Source organism: Sinocyclocheilus grahami, unplaced genomic scaffold (assembly GCF_001515645.1).
Source record: "Sinocyclocheilus grahami isolate Dianchi unplaced genomic scaffold, SAMN03320097.WGS_v1.1 scaffold865.1, whole genome shotgun sequence".
NCBI lineage: Eukaryota > Metazoa > Chordata > Actinopteri > Cypriniformes > Cyprinidae > Sinocyclocheilus > Sinocyclocheilus grahami.
The window spans coordinates 664,157-676,249 of NW_015506044.1; the positions used below are offsets into that span (position 1 = coordinate 664,157).

The following is a 12,093-nucleotide window of genomic DNA, read 5'->3' on the forward strand; positions in this document are numbered from 1 at the left end:
CTACACAATCATGGGGAAGCCTGCTGATCTGACAGTTGTCCAGAAGACAATCATTGACACCCTTCACAAGGAGGGTAAGCCACAAACATTCATTGCCAAAGAAGCTGGCTGTTCACAGAGTGCTGTATCCAAGCATGTTTACAGAAAGTTGAGTGGAAGGAAAAAGTGTGGAAGAAAAAGATGCACAAGAGGCCTTATGAGGATTGTCAAGCAAAATCGATTTAAGAATTTGAGTGAACTTCACAAGGAATGGGCTGAGGCTCGGGTCAAAGCATCAAGAGTCACCACACACAGACGTGTCAAGGAATGTGGCTACAGTTGTCGTATAAACTGATCACCTCCATGCCACGCCGAATTGAGGCAGTAATTAAAGCAAAAGGAGCCCCTACCAAGTATTGAGTACATGTACAGTAAATGAACATACTTTCCAGAAGGCCAACAATTCACTAAAAATGTTTTTTTATTGGTCTTATGAAGTATTCTAATTTGTTGAGATAGGGAATTGGTGGGTTTTTGTTAAATGTGAGCCAAAATCATCACAATTAAAAGAACCAAAGACTTAAACTACTTCAGTCTGTGTGCATTGAATTTATTTAATACACGAGTTTCACAATTTGAGTTGAATTACTGAAATAAATGAACTTTTCCATGGCATTCTAATTTATTGAGATGCACCTGTATACAGTTAAACAGTAAGGACAGCAACAAGTTTAAGAGGGAACATCCTTTTGTTAAACATAGACAACACTGGAACTGCGCCCATCTCTCCTTGCCCTGAATTGAAAGAGTTATTGGTTCTGGTATTAAATGTCTAGCTATCCTATAGTGGCTGTATAGCTTGTAAGACACTATTTTTTATTTTATGTTTTCAAAATATGTGACAGAGAGCAAATGCAGAGGCAAAAAACAGCAATAATACGCAGCGATGCTATCAGAAAAGGACATGGCTCTGGAGAGCAGAGTTCATGAAAATAAATAATCTTGCCTCCCCTCCATAACCTGCTATCTCCCCACATCTGTGCTCTGTCCATGCCCCAGCCGAGGGGCAGCTCTTGAGTGTGATGACAGCTCTAAATGTACAGCTGGTGCCTTTCATCCCTGTCAGCCAATCAGATTTTATTTTACTCAGCTGCCCTCAGTTCAACCCTGCATTCCCTCTGGTTACGCTGTGACCAGAAAGCCACAGCTCTAACAAGATTTTTTTTTCTGATATACATAAACCTTTAGTTGCAATATCATTGCATTTTCTCTCATATCAATGATATATAGCTATACGACGGTAAGTTTAGGTTCTCGAAATTAGCACTTGGACTTTTCACTCTTTGAATCACTCCAGACAGACTGTCAATCTGTGAATTAGTGATGGAGTTGAGTCTTCCTACAAGTTACATCGATACACCAGGTGGAGACAAGTGACTTTCTTATATTGAGTGAGTCATTGAAACTTTAACTTTTTTTCTCATTCGTTCAAAGCATTGATTCATTCTGGTACAAAACAAGTAAGTCATTGAATACTTCAATCGTTCGGTTTGTTCAAAAACACTAACTAATCTTTATGAGTGAGTCACTGAATCATTCACTCTGTTTTGTTCAAAAACACAGATACATTTAAGAATGAAACAACTGACTTTCTGAGTGAATCATTCACTCAACCTATATGTTCAGCAGATTTGCTCGATTCAAAGAAACTGCAGATGTTGTGTCTAAAATTTTAGTTTCCAGCATTAGCTTTTTATGTAAATATAGAACAGCCTCATCCCTCATCAGTTTCATAAGTAAAGGCCATGTTGACAGCAAGTTGTGTGTCTCTTGCAGGTTCCCTCAGATGACTGGTGCGGTGGTGGGCCATCTGACAGTGGTGGGGAGATCCCTTGCAGACGTATGCGCAGTGGCAGCTACATCAAGGCTATGGGGGACGACGACAGTGCTGACTCAGACACCAGCCCGAAAGCCTCACCCAAATCAGCCCTCATTGCCCAGAGAGAAGCCTTCCGCCGCTCTGTCAGCATGGACCAGCGCTCCTCCACCGCATCTAAGTCAGCTGTCACTTGGTTTTCAGTTTTAATTTCCAGACTCTGTGACCGTTTTTTGTTGCTATTTTGAGATTTGTATTTGCACTATTAAAAAGTAGCACACTGGACTAGCATGTAAAACCAATAGTACATGAAAATGGTAAGGTATATGGGTGTACCAAGGTAATTCCATTTTGTACATCATTGTACAATGGTACCGCAACTACATAATGATTGAGTGGTGTACGTTTTGCTTTATGGGAATCTAAGTGCAATCTGGGGATTTAATGGTGTATTTCTCTTCTCAGGTACTCATGTAAACAGTGTACAGACATCTACCCGAACAGTCGAACCACACCTAAAGGCCATGCTCGCTCCCGTAGCGCCACACGCTCTCTGACCAGCGCTCAGGTAAAACCATAGTGTTCACATTACGTGTATTTATTTTTTCCAAGTTATTTTAATGATTTATTTTTCTTTCAATAATCATGAAAACCAAAAGTATCATGAATGCATTGCTAGGGTGTTCTGCTGGTTGGTTTGGCATAACTAGGAGGTGGCTTGGGAGTTCTGTTGATTGCTAAGACGTCTTGCTAGTTTCTAGTGCATAACTAGGTAGTTGTTGTTTGTCCCCCTCGGTCCGTTCATGATCTGTTCACGACCGTGTTCCGGGTAGCCAATCCATGTGCGATCACATGCTTTTGTTCCCCTTCGCCCAGGGCCTGACTTGGTAGTTGCTAGAGAGTTTTACATTACATTTAGCAGATGCTTTTATCCAAAGCGACTTACAAATGAGGATAATGGAAACAACCAAAATCAACAAAAGAGCAATGATATGCAAGTGCCATAACAAGTCTCAGTTATCTTAACGCAGTACACGTAGCTTAGAGGGTCAAATAAAGATGGAAGAGATGTGTTTTTAGCCGATTCTTGAAGATGGCTAAGGACTCAGCTGCTCGGATCGAGGTGGGCAGGTCATTCCACCAGGAGAGAACTTTTAATTTAAGAGTCTGTGAAAGTGATTTTGTGCCTCTTTTGGATGGTGGGCATAACTAGGCAGTGCCTTAAGTGTTCTTGTCATTGCTAGGGCATCCTTCTAGTTGCTATGACATAACTAGGTGATTACTATGGAGTTCTGGGTAGTTGGTAATGCATGACTAGGTGGTTGTTAGAGTGTTCTAGATAAATGCTTATTGTTTCAATGTCAACAGAGCACACCCCCTCATATTCTGGTCACTAGGTATAACCCTGATTAGTAATAATGTGTGGTCACGTTCAGCTTTTACATATCATTTATCAACTGAACAGTTGCATGAACAGTCCTGGTTATTTGCTGAAACATCTGAAACTCAGCCTTCATCGAAATCTTGTCTTTGTATGTTTTAGTTGAGTGACTCTCTGAACCTGTTTGGAGAAATGGAATCACAGGCTGTCGAGGCACTGGACCTACCCGGATGCTTCCGCACCCGCAGTCACAGCTACGTACGGGCTATCCAAGCCGGCTGCTCCCAGGACGATGACTGCCTGTCTGTCTTTTCCATGTCGGGCCCACAGGGGTGCGTGAAGGGCGAAGCAGGTGAGTCATCAGCATGTGTTTATGTATGTGTGGGTATGCCTAGTTTCCATGCTGTCACAGGGATTAGATTAGTGACTTAATGAGTTTTTGGATCAGTCTCATTGGAATTGCTGGAGAAACACGCTTCTGCCAAGGGATTTAGATCAAAACTGTTTTCCTTCTATCTCTACGCTCTCAGTATATCAAGACTGTAAACAAATGTTACATCGTAAACACTTTTAAATGCTCAAATTCCCATGAGATGTCTGTCTCCTTGACTGTCCCTTGGGTTGTAGTCAAGATTATGGTCGTAGTGTTAATATTGTCAGTGTATTGTAATGAATGAATATGACAAAATCCAAAAGACAGGGCAAACGCCAAACAACAAAAAGTCTCTGTAAAAATGTACACTGTATGGTCATTATTGCAATCGCAATTTATTCTCTCTCTCACCAACATGTGGATGACTTTGTCTTTTTCCCCACTGTCCTTTATTCTCTCGTTTAGAGTAGAGAATCTCACAGGAGATTTATTAAAGCCCTTGTGAAGTGTCAAAAGCATCCATCTGCAGTTTTCCAAGGCAACACTCGTGACACACACCGGAGTGTGAGTGTTTTTAAGAGAGAGGGATGAGGAGAGGACAAGAGAGATGGAAGGAGGGCTTAGGCATGCTTTTTTAAAAACTCCTTTAATCTCTGAGTGTGTCCCTCTGAATTTCATGTCTCCGTTCTCAAGAGCTACTGAATGGGTCTGTGTGTGTGTGAGCGGATGTTACTTAAGCCATGAGGATGTGTCTAAAGCTTTTGAATGATAATACTCGAATGGGGATTTTAAGCTATAACGTATACAGTATATGTATATTTATCTGTTTCTGTCTTCTCGGTAAAGAGAATACATTTGCATATATCTGTATGCGTTCTCACAATTCTGTCTTTGCTGTAAATTTTTATCTATCTATCTATCTATCTGTCTCAGAAGCAGTATGATTGCTCTGTATAAGATAATATCTGCAATACCATTTTTTTTTACAATCGCTAAGACACATTTCTCTACACTCGGGTCACTTTTCAAAACTCTTCATCCAGTTGTCCTTAAACAGTTTCAGCTTGTCAGTTAATTTCACATCCAAAATGCACTGAAACTACCAAAACACAGTCATTGTTCCATAACCTTAAAACAAGTTGTGACAACACTTTGTCACTTTTAAATCAATTAATGACACTAAAACACTAACAACAGTTAGCATTGGCTACTAATAATAATAATGAGGTCACACACAATGAGGACTTTTAAATGACTTTTAAAAAGCCTACGGTCGTCACTAACATTGTATTTTTTTTCTCTTGCATTATGGCCAAAAGAAAAACAAAAAGGGGGTAGGATGAAATTACAAACAAGGCGTCCCTATAAAGGTGCCACATCCTTGTCTTGGTTGTATTTTTTAATTGTACTGAAAACATTAAAGGGATAGTTCACCCAAAAATGAAAATTTGATGTTTATCTGCTTACCCCCAGGGAATCCAAGATGTAGGTGACTTTGTTTCTTCAGTAGAACACAAATGATGATTTTTAACTCCAACCGTTGCAGTCTATCAGTCGTATAATGCATGGCAATGGTAAGAAAATCTATGAGAGTAAAAAAAACATGCACAGACAAATCCAAATTAAACCCTGCGGCTCGTGACGACACATTGATGTCCTAAGACACGAAACAATTGGTTTGTGCGAGAAACCGAACAGTATTTATATAATTTTTAACCTCTAATACACCACTATGTCCAACTGCCTTGAGCGCGCGCACGGCATCCGGTGCGTGAGATGTGTACGCGCTCTGGCGTAGTTTATGCAAGCGCCGGAAGTGATCTCTCGCGCGTATACGTCACGCATTGTTTACACAGTGCACAGTCATTGCGGATGTGTTCCCTGCCACTGTGAAGATCTAAAGATATTTAGACGTACAGGTCATCACAATGGAAGACGATTTTGATATATCAACAGACCACGTGGATTTTTCTGCCCAACTGTATTTATTTGAACCAGAACACTCAGATCAAGAACTCAGAGAGATGGAGGAAGCATCTGCTGCAGCAGCACATCTTCAAGCCTCAGAGAGACAGAGATCTCTTCAAAAGTGGTGGTGTTCTTGTAGTAAGTGTTGTGAGATGCCAACAGAAGTGGAGAGCATCTGTTGTCACGAATGGAACATAGCAATGCCACAACTACAAGACGCCAACGAGGACATTGCCAAAGGTGTCCCATCACACACCTGCCTGACTGAAGATCCAGATTTTTCTCCGCTGTTGAGATGCAGCGTTTTGCATGTTGTGTTTAGCTTGCCACGTATAAACTGGAGGCGACGTTCAAGGCCAGAGGGACCCAGTGGCACGCTGTCAATAGAGTGAGTAATGTGTTGTATTTGAAATGTTATTGCAACGAAATATCTGTCTCTGTAGTAAACCCATGGTTAACAACATGGTGCCTGTAGTACAACAGTTGTTATACAAATGGAAGTAAACAACTAAAAAACATGGTTTTATTACATCAAAACTTATCTTTATTTGTTACTTTTCGTAAGGGCAGCTTTACAAGTAAAAAGGACACATACAAAGATCTTGTTCACATACCTCAGTTGGATGTGGAAAAACCATAGGCACAGCTGATGGTTTAAGTCGTATGTGATCCTCTCCTGGGTATGTAAAATCATCAGGGGAAAAATGATCGCTGCAGACCCTCAACAACTTTAGTACGTTAATGGGTGTGTTGATATCCAACCGAAGAGCAATCAACCATAACTTCAGGCGAGCAGGCTCAGAAGTTGGGAATACGTGGAAAGTCACCACTCCCGAATGAGTTCGCGCGAGAGAACATCATCTTTTAGTTTTAAGTCGATTTGAACAATCCAGATAAGCGCAAGTAAGTACCATTTTGATTAGCCGTCGTACCTACAATGTTTGTGCACTGTGTAAACAATGAGTGACGTATACGCGCGAGAGATCACTTCTGGCGCTTGCGTAAACACACCTCACGCACCGGATGCAGTGCGCGCGCTCAAGGCAGTTGGACATAGTGGTGTATTAGAGGTAAAAAATTATATAAATATTGTTCGGTTTCTCGCACAAACCGATCGTTTCGTGTCTTAGGACTTCAATGTGTCGTCATGAGCCGCAGGGTTTAATTTGGATTTGTTTGTGCATGTTTTTTTTACTCTCATAGATTTTCTTACCATTGCCATGCATTATACGACTGATAGACTGCAACGGTTGGAGCTAAAAAAAAATCATCATTTGTGCTCTACTGAAGAAACAAAGTCACCTACCTCTTGGATGCCCTGGGGGTAAGCAGATAAACATAAAATTAAAATTTTGGGGTGAACTATTAAGTGTTTGTGCTGGTTTGTGTGTCCATCTTTTTTCTTACCTACCAAAAATATGCCTAGTACTTGAAGGCTCTAGCAGGTTTTGTACTGTAAGTTCTTGCAACCTTTCCTCTGTTCTCCTTTCTAATGATTTTCCTGCTTAATTTCCTTCTTCAGCAGAAAGTTAACTTAACTCAAAGGAAGAGTATGTTTTATTCCTTCTGTGGCGACTGTTTTGAATGAACAGCCCTTCATCTTTCAAATGAATGATATATTTAAATAGCAGTCTTAATAAAACCTTTATGTCATTGTCGGTCTAGTGTTCCCATACAGGAAAGGACCCCCTCCTCTTCCACCTCGCATGTCCAAGCCAATGATCTCTGTGACTGCTCAGAGCAGCACTGAGTCCACTCAGGATGCTTACTTCCAGAGTACAGGACAGCCCGCACTGGTACGGCCCAGACAGCATAGCAACTCAGTGGACCTGACGGAGAGCAGTGGGGGCCGAAGCTCCAGAGGTGGGCATTATCTTGGCGGGGGCACTGCGCATGTCAGACAGAGCAGCAACTCCGCGGAGAGTTTGAATGGCAGGGCCCTTCAGAGCATCGCCTACCCTGGTGGACCTGGTCCAATGAAACCGAAACACAGCAGCTCAGCTGATAACCTTCTGGAGGGGCCCAGGGGATCTAGGGACCGAGCTGGAGGCAGCCTGGGAAAATCAGCCTCTCTGCCCCAGAACAGTATGTCCCTAGCTAAAGCTCTGACTGGAGGAGAGGAGTTCAAACAGGAAGGACGAGGGAGGAAGTGGAGACCCTCTATTGCAGTGCAGGTATAAGAGGGGATAATCCCGTGAGAGATTCAGCCCGAATGATGTCTCTCTCTTGTGAAACATTTTGTTAAATGTCTCTCTTTGTGTTTTCCAGGTGGACAGCTCAGAGACGTTGTCTGACTCAGACCCAGAAGGCAAAGCGCTGAGAGAGGTGCACTCCATAGGGGTTCAGGTGGAGGATGACAAGAGGTAAATCTAGCTTGTTTCATTTTTCATCTCTATATCCTATAACATTTTTTAAATGGAATAAAACGGCACAGTTTTATAACCGGTGTTGATATATTTCCTAATAAGCTGTGGAGTATTGAAGGGCTCCTCATTTAATCTAAACTGCCAGTAGATTTTCATTTACATAATAGCCATGAATCATGAGTTGCTACTTGCTATTGCTGGTTGGTGGCAGTTTGTATTAGTGGGAGGGACATTCTCATACTAGAGAGCATTTTCTTAATTATTATTAATAATTATTATAAATGTTTTTTTTTATGTTTTAATATTCCTGAGTTCAATGCAAGTCATCAGAATTTATTAGAGTAAATTTTAGCTGTGTATAATAAATGATACATTTTGTTGTTTTAAATATGGGTTGGGAGCTGAAAACTGTTTCAAATTATGTTCTTTTTGAGTAAATCAAACAGACACAACTAATCTGGGGTGCGTTTCCCAAAAGCATCGTTAGCCAACTATGGTCGCAAATTCCGTCGTTACCAACATAGTTCAACAATTCGGTGTTTCCCGAAACCATAGTTCGAACGAACATTCGCAGACAGCATCGCAAACTTGCATGGTAGGAACTACAGCTCTCGACCTGTGGTTAGAAGCATAGTTTCTTGTTAGACATATGGACTTAAATAAATTATGCTTTTGGGGACAATAAGCAAGCTAACATGCAGTACAATCTATATCTTCCATTTTACATAAATATATATACATTTTAATCTATACATTTTAGCGCATCCTCAGTAAGCACCATTTTGAAGAGTGTGCATGTGTATAAATGTCTAAGGGAACCCCGGAGTATGACATAAGAGGGAACCCGCGATTAATCAAACATCAAATAAAGCAAAATGACAGGGAACAAAATATAGTAAATTAGTAATCAGGGGCCATGTTCAATACAGCTGCATCTCAGAAATCTTTAATCAATTAATTAGCAGAAGTTATTACTCCACCACATGCGTGTGACGCCATTAACAACGGCCCTAATGCTGAGTTCACACTGCACGATTTTCAAAGACGTCGCATCACTGTTGGTTTCACACTGAACGACTATCTGGGGTAGCATTCAGTTGTTGCTGTGTTCACACTGCACGATGGAACGACGACAGGAGGTTACACACTGCATGACTTTACAATAGGAAGAATTGCCGACAGCTCTGTCTGGTGCAGGGTTGCAAGGTTTTCACTACAAAACTCACCCAATTACTACTCAAAACTAGCCTGAAAATAGCCCAATTGCTTTCGAGGGGGTCTCCCAGTAAAAATCGCGTTCGGGGGGTAAAATACACCTTTTTTTGGCGGGGTTCTCCTGGTACAATTCACATTCCAGGGTCTAAATATCACGTTATTGGGGTCGCTTCAACCTGCTGACATAAAAAACAGCCGGCGGCAATCGCGGATTTGGCAACACTGGTCTGCAAACTACTGTAGCATCTGGACCACTCCAACACACAATATATATTTTGTTAGCTAGATTTCACAAATACTTTGTAACACCCCAGGACGCCGAACAAGACCCTGGTTTCATGGTAACCCGATACATTTACAACCATTTAGCATGCCAAATATTTCACAGGCGTCGGCTCGGCGATTCCCTCAGATCTCGTCTTTGATAATTCTCACTGTGTGATTGTCACTCGCGTGAATGAGCATCGATTTGCCTCCGATTTCGGGCATTTGTCTGCGATTTCGCAAAACCTGTCGGCGAGTGAAAAATCTGGCTAAAATCGTGCAGTGTGAACTCAGCATAAATTGTTGAACTAATGTGGTTCAAACAACGGAGATGCGACCGTGTTCGGGAAACAGTCGTGACTGGCTAGTTAGTTTCCACAACAATTCATCATACTATGGTGGTTTATCAGTGAGTTACGTCATTGTACGGGAAACACACCCCAGTGCAGTTACTCACTGGTTGATTATACACTGAACAAAATTATAAACGCAACACTTTTGTTTTTGCCCCCATTTTTCATGAGCTGAACTCACTGATCTAAGACTTTTCTATGTACACAAAAGGCCTATTGGCCCAGGACCTCCACACCCAGTATCTTCACCTCCAAGATCGTCTGAGCCCAGCCACTGCTGCTGCAACAATAGGTTTGCATAACCAAAGAATTTCTGCACAAACTGTCAGAAACCGTCTCAGGGAAGCTCATCTGCATGCTCGTCGTCCTCATCGGGGTCTCGAGCTGACTGCAGTTTGTCGTCGTAACCGACTTGAGTGGGCAAATGCTCACATTCGATGGCGTCTGGCACTTTGGAGAGGTGTTCTCTTCACGGATGAATCCCGGTTTTCACTGTACAGGGCAGATGACAGCGTGTATGACGTTGTGTGGGTGAGCGGTTTGCTGATGTCAATGTTGTGGATTGAGGACCCCCCCTCAGATCCCCCAATACAGTAAAACTACACATTTTAGAGTGGCCTTTTATTGTGGCCAGCCTAAGGCACACCTGTGCAATAATCATGCTGTCTAATCAGCATCTTGATATGCCACACCTGTGAGGTGGATGGATTATCTCGGCAAAGGAGAAGTGCTCACTAACACAGATTTAGACAGATTTGTGAACAATATTTGAGAGAAATAGGCCTTTTGTGTACATAGAAAAAGTTAAGCTCATGAAAAATGGGGGCAAAAACAAAAGTGTTGCGTTTATAATTTTGTTCAGTATATGACATTGCGTAGTTAAAGATACACATAATGGTTTTGTCAGTAGTATTTTATAAATAATAATACAATACATTTACCATTATACTATTGTTTAGTATTAAATTAAGTCCAGTTAATTGATTGCAACTTTTTTATTGAAGCTCTCATCATTTGGTGAAGTTATTGTATTTCTTAATTGAATTTATTACAAGTACTAAAAGAATCCTTAAGTTCTTCACAATTCATATCCTATATATATTAAAATGTGTTAAATTTTGTCAAGATCTTTGGTAAAGAAACGTGTTAAAGAATTTACATGTTGTTGGGACTATGCAGTTTAAGATAATATTAATACATTTAAGTGTTTGATTTTAAGGACATCTTTGTTTTGTACAATTACAAAACTTGCACACTTCTTGATGTCCAATGTAAAGTCTAAGCAGTTGAGAACCAGTGCACAAACTTAGATTAATTCAATCTAACAGATATGGACTATAAGCTACAGACATGGACTAAAAGCTTTTTTTGGGCTCTTTCATTATCTCTCTGATATTTGCATTTGTTCTCCTGATGTCAGGGGTGGTTGGTTTATTTCTGAGGTGGGGTGAAGTGTGAATGTGTCAGTGTTAGATGAGCAAGAGGTGCAGGTGCAAGGTTCACACTCACGCAAGCAAGCGCACACACAGTGGGTGTACGTGCTAGGAACACAGTGAGGTGAGAGGGTATAATTAAGCAGCCATTACGCAATATGCCAAAACCTGTGAAATGATGTCACTCATCCACGAATGAGCTTAATATGCTTTGTCTTGTGATCATTAATTACCCTTGTCAGCCTCTTTTTTGATTTAGCAGAATCACTGTTAGTTTGGAGTCTTTTGGGTCATATTTTATGTATTTTTGGTATTGAGACATTAAAAGTTTCAGTACAAGTTAAAGGAACAGTTCACCTACAAATTAAAATTTGCTTTAAATGTACTCATCCTCAGGCCATTCAAGATGTAGATGATTTTGTTTCTTCATCAGAACAGATTTGGAAAAATTTAGCATTTTATTAGTGGATCCTCTGCAGTTGATAAAAAATATTATTAGTGGATCCTCAACAGTTGATATAAAAAATCATAATCCACATGTACACAACACAACTCCATCAATTAATGTGTTGTGAAGTGAAAAGCTGTGTTTTAAGAAGAAAAAAAACCATTATTAAGTTGTTTTAATTTTAAAGCATCACTTATGGCCAAAATACCTGTTCAAAATCATACACAAGAGGACTTGTATTTTAGCCAGAAGCAGAGGTTTGAAGCAAAAAAGCGTCATTATTGCATTTTACAAACACGCAGCTTTTCACTTCACAAGACATTACTTCTGGACTTGCGGACAGCCATTCATTGCAGAGGATCCACTTGTGAGCAAGTGATGAAATGCTAAATCTCTCAAATTTTGTTCTGATGAAGAAACAAACTTATCTTCATCTT

At 40.8% G+C, this 12,093-nt stretch overlaps 1 protein-coding gene across 2 annotated transcripts in view; it reads left to right on the forward strand.

Moving 5' to 3' along the window:
• dlgap3 (discs, large (Drosophila) homolog-associated protein 3) overlaps positions 1–12,093 on the forward strand; it is a 170,074-nt gene that overhangs the window by 153,050 nt on the left and 4,931 nt on the right. For both annotated transcript variants that reach the window (XM_016248099.1, XM_016248100.1), the window contains 5 exons: positions 1,816–2,036; positions 2,321–2,423; positions 3,399–3,588; positions 7,243–7,751; positions 7,846–7,940. In XM_016248099.1, coding sequence (XP_016103585.1) covers positions 1,816–2,036; positions 2,321–2,423; positions 3,399–3,588; positions 7,243–7,751; positions 7,846–7,940 — 1,118 coding nt within the window. The remainder of the gene's footprint in view (positions 1–1,815; positions 2,037–2,320; positions 2,424–3,398; positions 3,589–7,242; positions 7,752–7,845; positions 7,941–12,093) is intronic.